This window comes from Ambystoma mexicanum, chromosome 3q (genome assembly GCF_040938575.1).
Source record: "Ambystoma mexicanum isolate Mex_15411 chromosome 3q, UKY_AmexF1_1, whole genome shotgun sequence".
NCBI classification, from domain to species: Eukaryota; Metazoa; Chordata; class Amphibia; order Caudata; family Ambystomatidae; genus Ambystoma; species Ambystoma mexicanum.
In genome coordinates this window covers 791,371,563-791,393,187 of record NC_090926.1, presented here as the reverse complement: position 1 = coordinate 791,393,187, position 21,625 = coordinate 791,371,563, and the positions used below count along the sequence as shown (strand labels likewise).

The window sequence follows — 21,625 nt, the reverse complement described above, 5'->3', positions numbered from 1 at the left end:
ATTTCAGCATCCTGACAGGCTGCCTGTTGAAAGATCTTCTTGCAGGCTGTTTCGACCAGTTGGCTTCCCCTGAAGCAGCACAGTGTGCATGTGCAGTGAGCCTGGTTCATGGTAGGTCACGTGATCTCACTTTGGAGGAGCCCCATGACTGGCCATGAGCGTTCTCCGTGCTCCAAAAGGGAGAGAAGCAGACAGAACAACATAATTAGTGATTGAGCAGCTGTGCGCGTCTGGGCACAGATTAGATGTATGCGAAGCCCCTCCGTCAGGTTAGGGGTCTACGCGAAGTAGCTGGTCTTACCAGCGTCTTGGATGTAACAGTGAACAGGAGCCAGGCGCGCGCGACTCTGGCGAGTAATTAAACACGTAGCCCGACTGCCGATTGACGGCGCGGGTGGCGAGACAAGGACGCCATCGCGCACTGCCGCTCAATCACTAATTATGTTGTTCTGTCTGCTTCTCTCCCTTCCTGTCTGCGACCTGGCTCGCTGTTCCGTGTGTACCTCCACTCACCGCCGCATTTGCAGTTTCACGCGATTACGCTTTCATTTGACCTTGCAACTGCATCTTAAGGTATGCAGGCTTGTGCCTTTTCACTTCTGTCAATTCTGTGTAATTATACAGTTCACCATTAACATGATGTATGTTATGACTATTTTTTACAGTGGAGCCCACAATCCTTCTATCTTTTGTTGATTACCACATATATTGGTAAGTTTATTTTTTCTTGGTTTCTCCAATTACCATGCCCTCAACTGAGCCATTATTGTTCACACGCTATTTTTCCCTCACAATTTTCCTGTCTTTTTAGTGTTATTATTAAAGACTTCCACTACTCAGGTAAATTGCTTCAACCTTTTGGAAATACATTAACTAACTGGATGGCCAACCCAGATGAAACATGCCAACGTATGTTTTTTGTTCTTTTTGTTCTTTTCTCCCCATTCCTTCTTCTGTGTGCTAATTTATTTGCCATTTCTTGAATTATTTTTTGGCCTTTTTTGTCGCCATATGCACTGGCACAATTTATTTGGCAATCGAATTACCTTTTCATGTCCTTGATTGCTTCTTTGTGTTTAATATGATTGCTTTTGGTCTCATATGCCTGATGTGCAATTGTATGTTGAACTTTTTGCTTTGTTGCGTGGGTTGTTTTCATGTATAATACATTACTCTGTAATTCTATGTACTGGCCTATTCTTCATGTACATTAACCTGTAGCCTCAGTAGAAGAGCAAGTGCTCAAAACACGTGTCAGGCTGCCTTCTGGGGAAATAAACACATACCAACTGTAATTTATCTTGTGTGTGCGCGCAGTGTGTCTGTAAAATCAACTTGATATAATATATGATATGATATGATATGATATGGCATTTATAACGCACCTATACACAAGTGTTTCAAGGTGCAACGAGGCAAAGGAGGGGAATAAAGGGAGGACGGGCAACGATCCTACTAGGCCAGGTGTCATTCAGATCGTGCAAGTGCATGGGAGGGGTCAAGGACAGTGCAGTACATGAGAAAGATGATAACAATAATAAGTAACGGCCAACAAGTGGCAAGTGCAATGGTAAGTGCATACATCAGGTGTCAAGGGCTGGTAGGGGGACTGTAGGGATACAGAAACAGTCCCCTAGTGCGGGGGTTGCCAGGTGGGCAGTACAGGTGTGTGATGCTGGCGAGGGGGGGCCTGGGGCCGAGATCAGAGGGTTTCCAGGTCGCCAATGCATTTCCGGTAACAGTCAGGAGGTCAGCAGAGGAGAGGAGGAGAAAAGGCGGAAGCAAAGAGAATGGTTTTGAGGTGCTTCCGGAAACGGAGATGGTTCTCCTCAAGTTTAAGGGAGGCATGGAGGCTGTTCCAGTGGGAGGCCCCAGCCGAAGAAAGAGATCTACCACCAACTCGTTGCTTGGAGAAGCAACTGACCCTAAGGGAGTTGGAGGTGGATGAGCAAAGTGCTCGAGAAGGAAGATATTTAGGAAGAGAGAGCTGAAGGTATTGAGGCCTCAGGCCTTGTGGACGATGCAGAGGGTTTTGACTTTAATCCTCGCAGCCACTGGCAGCCAGTGCAGAGATTTCAGTCCTGGAGAGATACGATCCCTGGGCTTGAGGCCATGGACAAGTCTCGCGGTCCTGTTCTGGATAAGTTGCAGAGGGTGGAGAGTAGAAGCAGGCATACTTAGAAAGAGACTGTTGCAATAGTCCAGCTTAGAGAGAACAGAGCTCTGGAGACAGTGAGCTTCTGGGGGAAGAAGAGGAAAGGAAGAATACCTCTGAGGAGGTGCAGTTGGTAGTGTGACTTCTTACAGACATCAGAGATGTGAGGAGAGAAGGAGAGTTTGGAGTCGAAGATGACCCCAAGGTTTTTAGCCTCAAAGGTGGGAGCAGGAGGAGGGCCAAGAGAGGCCGGCCAGAGAGCTACAGGGAAGGAGGGAGCGGGTGTGCCGATGAGCAGAATCTCAGTCTTGCTGGCATTAAGGCAGAGGTCATTGGTGGCACACCACTCCTGGATAGCAGACAGACAGACAGAGATCAGGGACGGGGGGAGGAGGCTGAGGGTAGCCTGAAAATGAGCTGGTCGTCATCTGCATAGGACTGAAAGTTGGGGCAGAGAGTGGCGATGCGGTGGGCAAGGAGTGCCAGGTATTGGTTGAAAAGCCAGGGAGAGAGGTTAGTCCCCAGGGGGACACCACAGGTATAGTAAAAGACAGCGGAGAAGAGGGACCCAAGTTGGACCTGGGAGGGTCAGTCAGAGAGGAAAGAGGTCAGCCACGCCAGTGCCTGACCAGTGATACCCAGGTTATTACGGAGACGGTTGAGCAGGATGGCATGGTTGACAGTATCAAAGGCAGAAGAGAGATCAAGCAGGATGAGGATGCAAGGGGTGTTAGAGGCGAGGTTGGAGAGCAGGTCTTCACTGATGTTCAGGAGAGCAGTTTCCATGCTTCTGGCAGCTCTGAAGCCAGACTGATGGTCATGAAGACAACCAACAGATTGTGTGTGGTTAGGTGCAGACAGTCTGTAGGGGCGTGGCCAAGTCCCTGCATAGCTCGAGAGGTGGGCATGAGCGGCCTGTGATTTTGGAAGGAGAAACAGCAATGGGGAGAGCTGGTAATGGGCAGAGAAGGAGGAGTGTATGCTTGCATTGTTCTGTGAGTTCACTGAGGCCTATGGGCGTGTTGGCACTATACACAAATTCAATAGAATCGAATAGAGATGGACCCGGAAGTCAAAGTCTGGAGAGAGGTGGCTATAGGGATGGGCAGGAGGAACGTGGTGGAGAATAACAATGGGTGGTACCCAGGATTAGCATAAGGAGGAAGGTATAGGAGGAAGAGTTACAGTATAATGGAGAAGGAGTATATTAAAGATGTGGCTGGAGAGGATACCTAAAGGAGAGATGTGGAAAACAGTAAGGAGTTGGTTGGATGCAACATAAGGTGGAAGGAGGTGGAGACCATCGAGTAGGAACTTACCCAGGTGGGTAAACCCAGGAGATTGCTGAAGACAAAATGTGGAGAGGAGGAGAAAGAGAGGAGAAAAGGTGGAGAGGAGGTTAGAAAAAGTAAGGATAAGAAACAGGCATGTTATTTACCCTTACTGAAAGGATCGAGATAAGGAGGGGTGGAGGTACAAGAATGTGGTGAGGCACCAAGGAGGCCCAGGGACAGAGGAAGGAGATGGACAGTGGAGAAGAGAAGGCAGGAGGTACATAATAGATGAATTTAGTTATAAGACGTTTGCGACTCGTTGAGGATGTAGATAAAGAAGTGGTGCTGAGGAACCAAAGTCGAGAGTAGGAGAGGCACACCCAAATCCACCTTCAGAGCAGTTTATCTTGCAAGTCTACAAGTGGATGTTTTGGAGTTTATTGCCATATGACCTAAACCCAGATCCAGCAAGTTGGGAATTCCCATTATCCAACCCCATGGTGGAAGCTCTGGGGCTCAGCCTGATGGCGCTCCGCCACAATTTCTGCTGTTATCCCAACCTATCATATGACACAAGTAGGGTTCTCAGACCCAGAAAAGGGGTCTTTCCTGGAGTCAAGAATGAGAATTAATAGGACATAATTCCTTGGAAAAAATAGCCAAGAAAGAAGTATTGGATACTTAAAATATATTTTGTGGATGTTAAGCAGGAGGTCTGATCGTGGGCGTGATGGTGAAAAGACTCATTTTTCTGTCTAAATGAAGTGTAGATTCAGGCATATGGTGGACACAATCAAATGGGGCAGAAAGGCTTCAGAAGACTGAACTGGTTTAGTAGTAGAGGGTGAGTGGAAACCATAGATGACATTTCTTGGTGGAGATGAGCATTATCTATGACGTTTCCTTACCCACAGACCAGGCATTGTAGGGCATCAGAACTCTATGTAGGCATTTGGGTGAATCACAATACATGCACATTGGTTCTATATTATTTCTTCAACACAGACTTGTGAGTGGTATATTTGGCTGTACAAAATGTGCTTGCTACATTTTGTTATTTTGTTTTCTTTTTATTTTCATGGGTGCCTGTCCACGCCCCTCGCTCTGGCCTGCCCACCTTCTCCTCCCTCTCTAAAACACTCTGGAGCCCCCACCACCTCTATAGTTATATTATGGGGCTAGGGTGCATATAGATCAGAGGTCTTTCACAATGGGATATTCACATTTCTCACCTTACCGGAACCAAACATGAATATGCCTCCAAGAGATTGAGCATTGTTCAGATCTCGTCGTCCAAAAGGTAGCCCAAAGCTGAGGAGAGTGTTTGCAGGCAATGGCTTTGTCCTTTGTTCAGAGACTCTCTGGCACTTCCCACCTAGCAAGCTTACTGGCAGAACCTAGCATGACATGCTGTGTGTTGGCTGGGTACCAGTTCTGGAGCTGCTGGATGGGTCTTCCGAGTCTGGTATCTCCCTCTGTTCCTTGGGAGATGTTTAGGGGACGGATGTTGCTTCCCTCTTGGAAATTCTGGCCTCTCTTCACTGGCAGAAGCTGTAAGGCAGATTGTACCTTCAGCCAGGGTAGAAATGAGTCCTTCGTCTTACTTCTTTTGAAGTTGTCAGAATATCTGCCAAATTAGTGCCTCAACCCTCTTTTAAATCCAAATTGGCCCCAGTGATTGGTGCAGGCTAAGCCTACCTTAATGAACCAATACTGTGTCCCCACCAACAATCTTCCATTTTGTTTATTCATAGCACGGCCGTGAGGAGATCTTAGCTCTGGATATAAACAGGCACAGGGATTTTCCCAGTAATTAATGATTCACCAAGAATACTTATTGCAACCTTCAAGATTCAATACTCTTTCAACATTTGGGTAAATGGACGGTTTTGAAAAAGGCCAGGGGCCGAAACACGTGTTAACCAAAGGACATATTAATGTTTAAACCACTATACCTGGTGCAAATTGTGTGATGACAGTTTTTTCAATCTTCACCCATCTTCCTGTCTTTTGAGGATCAAAGTGTATCTCTGGGTAATTTAGCTCTCTGTTACTCCTGATCAAAGCGGGGCTGCTTCAATGAACTCTCATCAGTATGCGCTGCCACCACACAGAACTTAACAATAGGCAGGGCGGATACATGGAGCCTTTGATATTTTAATAAGGCTGTCCATGGTCCAAGGAAGGTGTTGCCTACCTCCTTCTTGAGATGCTTTGATGTACCCAGTTGAACCTTCCAGATGAACATGACAAGAGGACTGTGTCCCCTGGAGTACACTTGTGACTATGCGTTGATTGTGCGGTGAGCATTGGGAAAGGTTCGCGGATTAGCCCCACACATTTCCCACAGATTTCTTTAACAACATTCAATTTCTTTAAAAAATAGATCAAAACAGCCCAGGAGAAAGAATGCACACTCCCCGTGTGGATGGCCGAATTCCTCACACGCACGCACGCACGCACGTGGAATGGAAAGGTACGTAAAGTTGGGAAAAAGAGAAAAAAGGGAAGAAACGGGGGAGGTAGGAGAGGGAATGGGAACGGCAAATATGGTTTATGGTGGGACTAGAACCCACATAAAGAAACGTGTTTTTAAATGTTAAAAAAATGACTTTTGCTCATTTTCAGGGAGTCGTGAAAACAGCCCTGTCGCTAATTGACATAAAACCTTGAGGGTTGTCTGGATTCGCCCATATGATCTGGTTTGGGTCATTGAGTAAAGGTTTAAGCTCGATGGGGACCCTGGTCCCGTTGATATTGCTTAGCACTATGAGGGAGGAAGGATGCAATGCTGTTTTTTTCTCCATGCATTGATATAGTGACCTGACAGCTCTTTTCATATGTTCTGATGGCCCAGACATGACACTGAATGTAGCAAATATCATACAACTAAGGTACCATGATCTCGCCGAATGTGGGCATTAAACCTTATTTTCTGATGTTACATTCTTTGGTAGGTACTTTTTATGCGTGTGATTCCATTGTACGTTGTGCTTGCATGTTGCTACCTTGACATCTGTTTTTGAGTAATTTGCATGTTAGACTTTGCAACGCACTGAAACACAATATCCCGAGGGTATGCTTAGATGTATGTAGAGCTGACTTTAGAAGGCAGGTGGCAACATATCAGGTGATGCCTTTGAAATGCCGGTAGGGAAAGGTCACCCACTTATCAGGCTTAAAGCTCTGAGAGGCAAGAAGGGCTAAAGAACAGACGACCACATGCAAGACTTAAGCATGACGTCTGTTTACCACTACTCCAGCTTTACTCCAACCTTCAGCAGCAGACTGTGTGGGCATCTCCAGACCCCCCAGCGACCGGTCAGATCATCTCTGTTTAGATGCGGGCGTGTGCTCACTTACCTGTAGAAGGAGCTATTCCCCACGGCCACCGTGGCGCTTCTGCAGTCCTGGCTAACTTCTGGGAGCATGCCGTGGTTCCGGTAGTAGCGTTTGGCTCCGGTGGCTATGATAGCGACCCCATCACGGATCTTCTGCCTCAGCGTCAGTTTCCAACTGTCTGTTGAAATGCTGATGAGGCCAACAGGGAAGGAGGGTGGTGGGGAGTCGGTGGCTCCCACAGTCAGACTTGGCACGATCCAAATGTAGCCTGGCCCAATGAGACCGGCTTCCTTGGCCACCATGAAGAGGTAGTCAGCCTCCTCCTGGGAGCAGTAGACAATCATCACTTGTGCATCCACATGCTGTAGAAGTCGCTGGGTTTTGGAGGCGCTAGTGTCCGGGGTCATCTCGAAGGTCAGTATGTCCTGCAACTCCCAGCCAAAGTAGCTGGCCTCAACAAAAGTGCGGATGATGTCCAGGAAGAGGGTGTATCCCGGGTACAGGCTGGTGATGATGGCAAAGGAGCTCCAGTCATATTCCTCCAGCACCTTGAAGATGACCTGGATCTGCTGCTCTATGGAGGCTCCAAGCTGCAGGAAGGCCGAACCAGGCTCCTGCAAGTTGGCAAAAAAAACAAGACGGTTACACATTTCATTCTCCGATCCACACCCTCCCTTCCACGCCAGTAGGCCTGCGGTCCAGCCAAGGTCACAAGGCAGCTGGGGGATGCATGCAACACCATAATGTTCTTATGGTGCCAACTAATAATCTAGAGGCCTGTTCAGGTGAATGTATGTGTTTCCTGCAGACCCTGTGCAAGCAGGGCTCAGGTCGAGGGAACACGCGGGTGGACGGAGTCCACCCACTTCTTTCAGAGGGTGGACTCAGTCCCCCGCCCCCCCCCCCCCTAGAATGAGAAACATTGAAAGTTCTCTTTGAATTTATGAGTTAAAGCCGACCTCGGAACCTCAGCCGTCAGGTTTGCAAGCCGGACACTTCACCACTGCACTATGTATAATCTGATGAAAAATAGCCAACAACTAAAGGTGATATGTCCCATTTCGGTACTGCAAGTTCCAGGGAACACATTTGTATTGGTTCTGGGAGTTTGAAACATGTACACCTTTGAAGGTTTTTAAAAACACTATTAGTGTGTTGATTTTATGAAAGGCAAATGCCATTCGGACTGTGCAATTTGTGTGGTTATGCAAAGCCAATTTAATGAAATGTGCATATTTCACATTGATATGCTAATTTCTGGAAGCGTCACATCCCATTGCATTTGTTGATGAGTCCCCCAACTTTAATTTTTAGGACTTGACCACTGTGTGCAAGTCACCTCCAGTCACACAAAAGCACACTTGCCCAGAGTGGACTGCCATCTGCGCCATGTGGCAATGAGCAAAACCACCCATCTCCCATCAGAGGAGGCTCGTTGCACCCACTAAATGCGCTCAATGAGAAGTGATATCTGCAGCGATGATGATGGACTCTCCCTATGTCCCAAACAATGTGAGGCCCCCCCCCAGCTCCCCACCAGAGGCAGGACATCCTAATAAGGTGAGACTTCAAACGCGGAAACACCACCACTGATGAGAGGCCTCTCATGATTGGAGACCCTGTTGTCAAGATTCCAGTCGCAAGGAGGGGGAACCCTGTGGCAACGGGACCTCCAGAGACCATCAATCTCCTGTGAGGGGAGACCCTCAGCGAGAAGTTGGCCCCAATAAGGAGGGCCTCTTGTGGAAGAAGACCCCCATGCAGGAGAGAATGCTAATGGGAAGAGACCCTTATGAGAGTGGAAACACACAAAAAGGGGATTGGCCAGGCGCATTCCTGCGAAGATCAAACCTTCTGCTTGTCTTTAGTATCCCGCGAATAACTCTCCCATTCTTCAGCCAATATGGGATAAGAGGGAGGGAGGGGGGGGGAGGGGGTAAGCGAGAAAGGGAGAGAAGAGAGAGAGAAAAAGAGGGGGATGGAGAGAGAAACAGATAGAGAAACGGAGAGACAGCAAGAAGCAGAGAGAAAAAGAGCGGGAAAGAGCGAGAAAGAGGGAGCGAGAGAGAAAGAGGGGGGGAGAGAAGAGAGGGGCGGAAGGGGCAACAGAGCTGGAATAAAGGGAGAAAAGGACAAGATAAAGGGAGAAAGAGAGAGAAAAGGAGCGACAGATTGAGAGGGAGCAAGACAGAAAGAGGGGGAGAAAGGGAGTGCGAGGGATAGAGAGAGACGGGGAGAGCAGGATAAGGAGAGATAACGAGAGATAGAAAGAATGAGAGAGAGAGGCGTGCAGAGAAAGAGAGAAAGGGAGAGTCTGTGAGAGAGACAGAAGGAGAGAAAAGAGAGACAGAGAGAGGGCGAGTGTGAGGGTTAGAAAGGGAGGTAGAGAAAGGGAGGATGCGAGAGAAAGAGAGTATCAGAGAAAGCAAGAGAGAGAGAGAGAGAGAGGAAGAAAGAGAAAGAAAGAGCAAGAGACAGAGTGTTTAACGGATAGGAGAGAGAGAGAGACAGAGACAAAGAAGGCGAAAGATAAAAGGGGAGTGTGAGCGCGATAGAAAGAGAGGGAAGCTAAAGAGAGTATCAGAAAAAGATAGATATAGAGAGAGTGTTGGAGAAAGAGAGAGCGAAAAAGAGAGCTATGAACAGAGGCAGGAAGTGCGAGGGATAGAGAGAGACAAAGAGAGAACGATGAAGAGAGAGAGACGGCAACAGAGGGGCAGAGAGACAGAGTCTGAGCGGGGGCAGAGGGTGGGGGGTGTCTGATATGTGCAAGGCACAGTGACACGAGTCATGCAGTCCCCCTATTCCCCTGGGCTCTTTATGAATAGAATATTCCATATAGAAACATTTCTTGAAGGCAGAAGGCAGAAGGCAGAAGGAGCGAGCGTCACCTTGGGTCTGAGCACCACAGCTGAGCCTCCACTGATGCTGATGATCGGCACTGCCGTCTGTGCAGAGAGGAAGTCCAGGATCTGTGCCACCGCCTCCGTGCCCACATTGTCCTCGAAGATGATGCCATGAAGCCGGGCGCTGGCCAGCACCTGGCAGATTTGCGTCAGGAGAGTACTGGGGTTGGTGTCATTTACTATGACCGTGATGGGGTTCACCTCCAGGGGCAGGTCCAGGAAGCTCTCGGAGGTCAGGTGGCCACGGATCTGCAGCTGGTAGGCAGTGCCGCCGAAGACAAGGGCCACGTTCACATCGGGTCCCCCGGGACTTGGCAGCAAGGTGTCCATGAAGATAGCAGCATTGCTCACGGCCCAGGATAGCATCAAAGCCAAGGTGGCAGATGTACCCATCGCCAACCTCTACCTGGAAGGGCGAGAGGAGAACACATGCTTTAAATGCTTACAGAGGAAGAAGGTGGAAGGGCCCCTCAGGGCCCAATGGGGAAGGAGCAAAAGAAGAGCAAGGGCTATACACAGCGAGACAGGGAGCGAGAGGGAGACGGAGAGAAAGAGGGGAGAGAGAGAGAAAGAGGGGGAGATAGAGGGAGACCGAGAGAGGGCGAGAGAGAGAAATAGGGGGAGATAGAAGGAGACGGAGCGAAAGAGTGGAGGAGACGGACAGAGAAAGCGAGAGAGAGGGAGATGGAAAGACAAGGAGAGGGAGACAGAGAGGGAGAGAGAGGGGAAGAGAAGGAGGGGAGGGAGAGGGTGACAAAGGGCGAGAGAGAGAGGGAGAAGGAGAGGGAGAGAGAGAGGAAGAGAAGGAGGGGTGGGGGAGGGAGAGAGAGGGCGAGAGAGAGGGAGATGGAAAGAGAAGGAGAGGGAGACAGAGAGGGAGAGGGGAAGAGAAGGAGGGGAGGGAGATGGAGAGAGAGGGAGAGGGAGGGAGAGAGAGAGGGGACAGGGGAGAGAGGGAAAGAGAAGGAGGGGAGAGAGAGGGAAATGGAAAGAAGGTGAGAGAGGGAGAGAGGGAGGGATGCAGAGAGCAGGAAAGAGGGAGGGGGAGAGAAAGTGTGAGATAGAGGGGAGAGAGAGGGGAAAGGGAGAGGGAAAGAGAAAGAGTGATAGAGAGAGGGAGAGAGAGAGGATGAAAGAAGGAGAGAGAGAGAGAGAGAGAGAGAGAGAAAGAGAGAGAAAGGAAGAGAGAGGGAGAGTGGGGAAGAGAAGGAATGAGAGGGAGAGAGAGAGGACAGGGGAGAGAGGGAAAGGGAGAGGGAAAGAGAAGGAGTGGGAGAGAGAGGGAGAGAGAGGGAGAAAGAAGGAGAGAGAGAGCGAGAGAGAGAAAGGAAGAGAGGGAGAGTGGGGAAGAGAAGGAAGGGGAGAGCGAGAGGCAGAGAGAGGGCGAGGGAGGGAGAGAGAGAGAGGGGACAGGGGAGAGAGGGAAAGGGAGAGGGAAAGAGAAGAAGGGGAGAGAGGGAGAGGGAAAGAAGGTCAGAGAGGGAGAGAGAGAGGGAGGGATACGGGGAGCAGAAAAGAGGGAGGGAGAGAGAAAGTGTGAGAGATAGAGGGGAGACAGGGAAAGAGAAAGAGTGGGAGAGAGAGGGAGAGAGAGAGGGAGAAAGAGGGAGAGAGAGAGAAAGAGAGGAAGAGAGCGAAAGGAAGAGAGGGGGAGAGAGAGGACAAGGGAAAGAGAAGGAGAGGGTGAGAGGGAGAGAGAGAGAGAGAGAGAGAGGGGAAGAGAAAGAGAGAGGGAGGGGGACAGAGAGGGGGAGAGAGGAGGGAATACAGAGAGAGAGAGAGAGAGAGAGAGAGAGAGAGAAGAGAGAGAGGGGGAGATTGAGAGAGTGGGAGCGAGGGTGAGGGAGAGGAGAGGGGGTTTAGGGGGATATTGGAGGGGAGAGAGGAGAGAGGGAGACTAGGAATCACACGAGGTAAGAAAGGGCTGATGGGGAAAGGAGAGAGAAGGAATATCTAACTAAAAATACAATAAAGGAAGAGGGGCGGGCCAGGGAATGATTTGGGAAAAGGCCTTAATGTTACATGAAAGGAGGTAACTGCCAGCAAAAGACTAGTATAAGGGCTTTAGTGTAACATGGAAGTAGGTGCCTGATAGGAAAAGACTGGTATAAGGGTTTTAGTGTAACATGGAAGTAGGTGCCTGATAGGAAAAGGCTGGTATAAGGGCTTTAGTGTAACATTCAAGGAGGTACCAGATTGGGAAAAAGATGATTAAGGCCTGAGTGTAACATGATCTGGGTCCCTGAGAGGGAAAGACAAGGGCCTGAGTACAACACGGAAGGTGGTACCTGACAGGAAAAGAAAGATATGCATAAGGGTAACATCTGGATAAATGCCTGAGTGTAATACGGCAGGGGGTGCCTACCAGGGCAAGAGATGGATAAAGAATAAAGACCTGAGTGTAATATAGGGGGTGGGGGGATCCTACCCAGGCAAGAGATGGATACAGAGCTGAGTGTAAGATGGTAGGAGGTGCCTATCACGCAAGAGATGGATGCAGACCTGAGTGTAATATGGTGAGAGGTGACCACATGGGCCTGAGAAGGATAAAGGCTTGAGTGTAATATGGGAGGGGGTTCCTACCAGGGCAAGAGATGGGTAAAAGATACAGTTCAGAGTGTAATATGAGGGGGGGTGCCTACCCAGGCAAGAGATGGATAAAGACCTGAGTGTAAGATGGTGGGAGGTGGCCACGTGGGCCTGAGAAGGATAAAGACCTGAGTGTAATATGGGAGGGGGTGTCTACCCAGGCAAGAGATGGATAAAGGATAAAGGCCTGATTGTAATATGGGAGGGGGTTCCTACCAGGTCAAGAGATGGATACAGGATAAAGGCCTGATTGTGATATGGGAGGGGGTGCCTACCAGAGCAAGAGATGGCTAAAGACCTGAGTGTAATATGGTGGGCAGTGCCTATAGTTTAGTTTAGTTTATTTCTTATATAGTGCAGCACGCACGTAGGCCTCAGTGTGCTGACAAAAACTGAAAACAATACAAACATAAAATAAAAGTGCATAACATAATCTGGCAAATGGTAAAACATCAGAGAAGGAGAAGCTACCAAAGAATACATAACCATAAGAGAGTCAATTCACAATAATTCCTAGCTTGGTAGATAAAGACATATTCTGCAAGTTATAATTTTTGTTCAAGAACAAGGGTAGACTACTTAGCCCACATCCGATAACAATATTATCTGTATTATCAAGGGAGCACCAGTTATCAATCTGTATCCTTCGAAGGGCTCTCAGATCTTGAGTTCTAACACCGATTCAGCCCACTCTTTGATTGAGCCAGGCTAGAATTTTGTTTTTAAGTGTCTCCCTGGATTCAGATTCCATAGGCTTGCAGACATTAGTAAGTATAACATCTCTAGAATCCATGGCAAAACTCCTTAAAGTAGGGTTGGCTATTCTAGCCATACAAGACTTGCTTAAATGAATATCCTTTGAGAGTGAGAGATGGATAAAGACCTGAGTGTAATATGAGGGGGGGAGGGGTACTAGAGCAAGAGATGGATAAAGGCCTGAATGTAAAATGGGAGGAGGTGCTTATCAGGGCAAGAGTTATGCTAAAGGCCTGAGTGCAAGATGGGAGGAGGAGCCTCCCAGTGGAAGACAAGAAGAGGGCCTTAAGGTAATTACCCATTTCGAAGACTGTTTAACTGCAGTGCAAGGAAGACCCTCTCTCCGGGTTCCTCATGGAGTCTTTACAGAGAGGTTTAGCTCAATACATTATGATATGATATGATAGGTTATTTATAACGCGCTTAATACCCAGAGGTTTCTAAGCACGGACCCGGGGATCGAACCCGTGTTGCTCCCTGTCGTCTTGCTTCCAAGGCAAGCATGTTGCCACTGAACTATCCTCCCGAGCTATTATCCCCATGCACCTGTCCCAATCATGTCCTGCTGCACACCAAGAGAGTCTAACAAAAAGGTCTTCTAGAGTTTGATCATTGCGTGAAACTGCAAACCAGACCAAGTTAAGCGATCGCACTCTGAAATAGAGCTGGTGACCTTGCACACCTGGTTTCCTTTTCAGGGCTACTTTTACCAAGAAAGTTCTTGTATATGTCTGATTTGGTTGGACAGCATCTAAAAGTCCAACCTTTAGAAGGTCCTATTTGGTTGCTAGGCAAACCTGTCAATCACAGTTGCGTCCCACCTGTCTTCTTCCAGGATCTGTAAATGCTACTTGGATGTTTGATGAGCTGAGCCAGTCCTGATGACAAAGTCTCAAGAGTATCCTGGCTTCACACTAGTTCCTGCTTCTCTCCCTGGAAGGGGACCGTGCACTACCCCAGCACATTATCCTCCACTACCATCTCCACCCAGAAAGGGTACCTATTCACTGTATTGACTGCCCCTGTTCTACATATTCCTCTGTACATGTATTCAGTATCCCATGCAAATACTTTATCATGCCCCCTCTCAATCTCCATTGTTCCCATTGTCTGTTCTACCATACCACCCACCGCCAACTCCTACATTTCCAACTTGATAACTATCTACTGTCAGACATCTATGCAATGGTTGCTTATGCCAGTGTTTCTGGCTGAAAGATTATGAAAACAGATGACTTGGACTCACATCACAATGGCAAGATTCACTGGCAATGGCATTCTGTTTAGATTTAAGCGGGTGCCTGCAAAACTGCTCTCCAGATTTTTCGAGCGATGACTCCCATGATACCTCACCATTGACTATGCTTCCTAGGGCTGATGGGAATTGTAGTCAAAAACATCTGGGCAGCCAAAGTTTGCAGACTCTGCATTAGAGAATATAACAGAGGGGGCAATTCAAATGCAGGCCACATCCCCAAGACAAGTCATCATGTCTTGGTGAAAATGCCCTCTAGCCAGCACCATTGGTGTTGTTGCAAAGAAGAGCATTCTTGCTGCTAAGGATCTTTGACTGCTGATGAGTCGGTTTCAGTTTTTATCAATGTATATATTTATTTGTGTCATATTACCTCTAGCAGGAATTTTGTGAATATAATTATAATTAGTTATTTATGACGCACTTAATTGCCAGAGGACCTGGGGATCGAACCTGTGTTGCTCTGTGTCGTCTTGTTTCCAAGACCAGCGCGTTGCCCCTGAGCTATCTTCCCACGATCTGGGAAGCTCGCTTGGAGAAGCTCATCTAAGGCTTCTGATACCTGAACTCCTTCACACCTGTGCATGCAGGCTACTAGACCAAGCAGGCCATTCGCCATGTGCATGTCCTTGATGACATCACATTGTACTGTACAGGGTAGATGATATTCCAAACAGTCGGACGGAGGAGGGTGGGAGAGAGTAAAGGGAGACGTAGGAAAGATCCAGTCTGCAAACATAAAGGTAGATTAAAAAAAATGTGTGCACTTTCTCAGATGAAACACGATGACTGGCTTTCTTCCTCTAATTATGAAATATCTCACAAACCTTCAGATTTGAAGAGAGGGTCTGCAGGAAGCAGACTTGCTCAGAAATGCCACGCCTTTGCTCAAACTGAGAAATGTAAGTGAAGCGGATGCTCCTATACACAAAGAGTTTCCATCCCAGCACACATCACACTCCATTGGTAGCCCGAATTATGGTTGCAGAATTCACGGGCGGCCATCCCATCATTGCACCTTTGCTAAATTCCCTTATCACCAAAGAGGAGTCATCCTTTTTTACGATGCCCCTGAGGAGCAAAGCTCTTTCATCGTTGACCTTTGCGTATGTCTGGAAGGGCCCTAGTCCTTGCGTTCTGTAATTCTGTTATTCCCAGGTCCATTTCTCCACACGATGCATGTCTTAGAGACATCCTCTTTATGTCATCCCTGATAATACTAAAAGGCGCATGCGTCCAAATGACCATAAACAACCAATTTGACAGAGTGTAAAGCAATTGGATATCCAGTGAGTAAGGCAGAGAAAAGAAAGTCAAAATAATGATTCACTTGAACTTAATTTATATGATAGGATATGATACAATTGCAAGTATGTCTTTTATTGTTGTTATAAAGGGCTCCCACTGCTGCTTGGCTGTACTTAGACATCTATTGGGGGGAAAAGAGAGGAAGTACGGAAAACAGCACAGTGTCCATTGACGATCCGATGTCTCCATTCAGGTGCAAAACCTTGGAGACAGAGGTGCGGTTTTGTTTTCGGTCTTTACCCAACTATAGTCAGGCTCAAAGAGAAGTCCAGAAGGAAAGGAGCTTTATATGGAAGATGACTGATGTTGGCGGATTCTTCCCTAAATGCTGATACCATTTTGAGCATAGAGACAGAGAGTTTAGAATTCCACTCTTGACATGGAACCAGTAGAGTTAATTCATGACAGGGGTGATTTTATCCATGCATCTAAAACTTCAGAGGAGTCACGCCACATAGTTGTGTGCTCGTTGGAGTTTTGCATACGTTCGGTTGGGGAGGCTGACATGAACACCATGAAGACGATGGTAGAGAGGACTAGGGCGATGGTTTGCAGAAACATTGGTACAGGAAGGAACTCAGAATGAAGGTGTTTGATGTTCTTCATGAATATCAATAAGTCCACTGGAAGGTCAATCCAAAGAAAACCTCAATCCAAGGCTATAATTCATCAGCAGACTGCAATGCTTTCAACTGGCCCTTAGTTCAGAATAAAGAACTCTCATTCAGTTGTAGTCTATGATTTCACACAATATACATCATTCACCACAGAGCTCTAAAGCTTTATAACACATACTCTTTTCTTTTAAACGCACACCGAAATAGTGTATGATTAGAAATACAACAAAGTAGCCATTCCCGGGGTAACATACGCCATTCTAGCATCGGTCGGTAATTCATACTGTCCCTTCTGTCCCCTTCTTACATATCGGGATTACCACCGATCGCTTCCAAGAAGGGGGCGTAGATCCATGTTATTTATTAATGGTCATTGAAAATGTTAAATGTATAAGTAACTGTCTTCTTTGGAATTTGAAAGGCATATTTGTATCAGATGGAATGAGAGATATGCGACGTATAACAACAGTATCCAAGTTCCATCGATGACATGGGCCTCTATGATGTGTCTTTGTAGAATGTAATTCTCAACTGTATTCCATTGTAGGGTCCCCGTGATGTCATAAGATTATGTAGTAGCATAATTACAGCACCTATTTTCAGTTTTAGCTGGTGAGGAGGCATTCATCCTACAGGGTTTTGCTGTTTAGAGACTGAAACGTTGAGCCGGTAATTAACTGTTCATTGACACTGGAAACACTGTGCCATGTGTGAAGAGAAGTGAGGGGTGGAAAGAAGTAAATTGAAATTATTCAGAATGTTTGCGATAGTGGAAAGTGAAGTTGACTAGCTAGAACAGTGCTCATTCTGTTTGTCAAAATGATTGCTGTTGCTGAATTGGAAGGGTACATAGAGGTGCATTTTGCCATTTGGACAGCAGAGGGCAACCTAACACTGATAAATTGCATCAGCTGAATACGGAAACATACTTAAGCGTTTTTATATATATATGGTTTTGTTGCTCAACCCATAGAAAGAGCACTTTTTGGGCAGCTTATAACCCCCCCCCAATGAATCGTTACCAAACTTTGCAAGAAAAGAAAGATTAGATTCCATCAGAATATTTCTGGGAAGTATGGGAAGCATGGTGAGGTTTCGTCAATGGGGGGTAAAGTTGTGTGGGGGTCCCAAAATAAATGTTTTGTCCATAGACACAATGGAAAAAAATGTTTGCTCACATCTACAGCCCAAATTGCTGAACGGATTTTCACCAAATGTGCGGAGACTAGCACCCCTGCCCAATCCAATAGTTTTGGGGCATGCGTAGTTAACCCTACCCAGCCTACACTTTGATGATGTAATTTTGCACTATAAATAAGGGTCCCTGACAAGACCCTAGACACATACTCTTCCTGATTTTCCTGAGCCGGCGTCCTATTCCTGTTCCATCTATCCAGACTCCAGATCCCAACTACAAGGCCAAGCATTGCTGATCCTACTCCAAGGCCATTGTGAAACCCAAGCATTGCTGATCCTGCTCCAGCAAGGCCTCAAATTCTGAAAACCACTGAAATTTCCCATTAACAAGAGGAAAACTGTGGTACCTTTGGCATCCTGGTCCAGCTTGGCTTGCTGCTACTCACTGTATGCTGCTGCCGTCCTGCTACCCTGATGCCCTATCTTATCCAGTGACCAGATGTGCAACTTGGTAACCAGTCCATGCCAAGCTGATCCTGTCCCACTGATTTTGTCCGGCTGTCCTTTGTTAGACCAAAATATTATTCTAGGAGACTTGAACCTAGGGTTTAATGACCCTCACGACTATCCTGCTGCCTCCCTGGCTAACGCCTTATCCGAGCATGACTTCACCCAAGTCGTTACACTACCTACCCACCAGAAAGGCAGAATTATTGACTGGGTCGCAACCCACAACTGCAATATCACCTGCAAAGACCCACAACCTCTTGTATGGACTGACCACTCCCTCACATTATTCGACATCTACCAAAACAATCCTAACCCTAAACAGCGCCCTTACGCACCAGCCTGCCTGACTAGAAACAAGTGCAACATCACCGCAGAGACCCTCACACCACTGATCCTCCCCCTTCTAAACACACTCCCAGCTACCGCCGACCTTAACCTTCTAGTCAACACCTACAATGATGCCCTAACTAGCACCATTGATGCCGTTGCCCCGCTAAAGCAACGCAAATGTAAGCCTATAGCTCACTTGAACCCTTGGTACACACCCGGAACTCAAAACTCTTAGAAAAAAGAAAGCCAAGATGGAAACCCTATGGAAAACTAACCCCTCTGCAGAAAACAAAGCTAATCTCACGACCATTTCCACCCACTATAAGAAAGAGATAATCCGCACTAAAAAAGAAGCCTACAATGTTAGAATAAATAATGCCCAATCTTCTGCTAAAGAACTCTTCACCATCCTGAAGGAATTAGAAAATCCGAATCCTCCAACCGATACCTGCGTGAAGGACAAGCCATGGTGCACCAGCATCCAAAATGCCCTAGCTAACAAAATCACTGGTCTTCAAAACAAAATCGAATCCAAAAGATTACAACTTTCAAATAGTAACACCTTCATACCTAGCACACCCACCCCTACCAGCAATACGTCCGGTTTTACATTCAAACCGGTTACTATACCCGCAATTCAAAAAATCATAGCATCTCTAAAACCATCTAACTGCCCCGCACAGATCATCAAAGATGCTGCGCGAGACCTAGCCCCCTTCATCTCCAAACTAGTAAACCTATCCTTCTCGACTAAATCTGTACCTAATAACCTAAAACAGACTTGGGTTCTCCACCTCCTAAAAAAACAATCTCTCGACCCGGCCATTCCCACTAATTACAGGCCTATCACCACGGTCCCCTTCCTGCTAAAAATCCTCAACAACAATCTGCAAATCCAGGATTACTTGGAGTCCAATCAACTGCTAGGCCTGCGTCAATCTGGCTTTCGCCCTCAACATGGAACGGAAACTGCCCTTGTTGACCTCAAAAGCCAGATTGATGACATCAAGGACAAAAACAAAGCAGCCATCCTACTCCTCCTAGACCTCTCAGCAGCCTTTGACTTGGTTGACCACAAAATACTCTGCAACCACTTCTCTTCTGCTCCCCACTTCTCCCCCTCTGCTGTCATGTGGATACAATCCGTCCTAGCCAACAGAACCATGAGGGTTTTCTCATGTGTGGCCGCAGCAGACCCCATTCCCATCACTTGTGGTGTCCCACAAGGGTCCTGCGTCTCCCCTACCCTCTATAACATCTTTACAAAGCCTCTCTTTGATAAACTGGACCATCTGGGTGTCACCTACACCAACTACGCAGATGACACCCAGATACTCCTCACCATCTCTGGCAACTACAACCCTGACGCCACCAGGATTAACAAAATCTTCGCCATCATTCAGGCATGGATGGCCACACACGGCCTCTGCCTGAATGATGAGAAGACCGAGCTCCTCCTAGTCGGGTCCCCTTGTGAAAAATGTGAAAACTTTAGGCTTCTACCTTGACGCCAATACCAACCTCGCCAAACAAGTTAATATGACTGCCTCAGCCACCGCATACACAGGAAAACTAATCAGGGCCTGTAGACCTTTTCTATCTACAAACAGCTGACTCATTCTGGCGAGGGCCCTCATACAATCGAAGCTTGACTACTGTAATAGCCTCTACCTTGGTGCCAACCAACCTATAATCAAGAAACTTCAGATCCTCCAAAATAATGCGTTGTAAGCAGCACTAAATATTCCCAAGAGAGAGCACATCTCCCACACAAGAATATCTTGCAAATGGTTATCCATTCAGCAAAAAATTGACCTAAAAACCTTCTGCCTCACCTACAAAGCCTTAAACCACCTATCCCCCCAGTACCTGACCAACAAACTCACTCTTAAACCTAACACTAGAGTCACCAGATCATCCAATACTCTCAGCCTCATCGTGCCCAGATTCACCGCCAAAAGAGCGGGGGGCTCGAGTTTCACTGTCCTCGCCCCACAACTCTGGAACACCCTACCACTGAATATTAAACTGGCCAAATTTAATAGTCATTAGCTCAGTACTAACTGTATATATTGTACATACTCTGAAATGTTTTCTGCCACCATTGTATAACTGCTTTTATACTGTAACCTTGTAACTTGTCCTTAAGCGCCCATTTACCCCTGGGTCTGGAGCGCTATACTAAATAAAATAAACAAACAAACAAACAGATCCGTGTGGTGTCCAGAGCGCTGACTGTCCAAAATCCAAAAACTAAAAAGTGGACTGTGAGTATCAATAGGAACCATAGAAATTCATAGTATACCTTGCCTTGCTTTGTCCTATCCCAATCTCTAAGCTATCCTATTCTGACCCCGATATATTGTTAATATTGTCAGCATTATATGTGAAACCCTGCCTTTGATTCCTAGTATTAGCGCCAATTTTCTCTTCATTTTTGTTTTGCTAGACCATAAGCCAGTAGCGATTTTGATTGAATACATACATTTTCCATAAAGGAAATGGGGTACACCACGTGAAGAGTTACAACGGCCGCATAACTGTGGAGATTCACGGGTGGCATTCTCTTTTTCTTAGTCATTAAATCCAGTTTAAGTAAAATTTGCAATCCATTTTAAAGCCGTTTTTCTGTTGCTTCTGTGCTCTATTTTCCTAAAAACGAACCTCACTAGATCTTGCATAACTCACTTAAATTTCCAGCTAGAGACCTAATTTCACTTCCATATTGTACCTATGATCTATAGCTACACCCCAACACACAAAACACATTGCATTGCGATTTACAATACTTCACCCATTTTTATTAAAAACCGTGTGGGTAATTTCAGGCGGGAATTGCAAAAATGTGCTAATTTTCCAACGTGTCATTTGCTGCAAACATATTTTAAAACCTGCCACTCATTTTCGAACTGTATGCCCTTGGTTATACATTGCTTGTGTTTGTTTGTACTTCTACAAGGTTGCTTTAGTGTGGAATAGTATTTGTTTCAATGTTTTTGCACATATTCATTAATTCATTCATCAATTTCCGAGTGTCATTTTTAGCATTGCCACAGTTGAAAATCAGTTTTTTTTAATATCCGATTGCAATTCTGTTTTCTATTTGTCATTCCCGATTGCCTGCTACTTCTGTTTATCCACCTACAATTGATTATTTGTGGGTTGAGGGAACCTTGCAGGGGGAAATTCTAACTCAAGTGCTATCTTACCTAAAATCAAAAAGTGCTCCTATTCCCTGGTGTTTTGTAGATGTGTCAATAGAAGGTTAACTAAGTGCATTGCTTACATTCCTTTTGTTATTATCACCCCATTGGTGATTGCTGTCCAATATTAAAAATTGTATGATTTCTTTTGATTTTTAAATAAATAAATAAATATGATATTTTAACAACCAGCCTGGTTCATGGTCCATTGTGACCCAGAGTATTTGAAAAGGGGGTGTGATA

At 46.6% G+C, this 21,625-nt stretch overlaps 1 protein-coding gene across 4 annotated transcripts in view; it reads right to left on the bottom strand.

Annotated features, from left to right (window-relative positions):
• GRIN2C (glutamate ionotropic receptor NMDA type subunit 2C) overlaps positions 1-21,625 on the bottom strand; it is an 853,359-nt gene that overhangs the window by 221,908 nt on the left and 609,826 nt on the right. For all 4 annotated transcript variants that reach the window (XM_069654855.1, XM_069654858.1, XM_069654856.1 and 1 more), the window contains 2 exons: positions 9,663-10,083; positions 6,793-7,385 (listed from right to left, as the gene is read on the bottom strand). In XM_069654855.1, coding sequence (XP_069510956.1) covers positions 6,793-7,385; positions 9,663-10,070 — 1,001 coding nt within the window. In that variant the 5' untranslated portion in view covers positions 10,071-10,083. The remainder of the gene's footprint in view (positions 1-6,792; positions 7,386-9,662; positions 10,084-21,625) is intronic.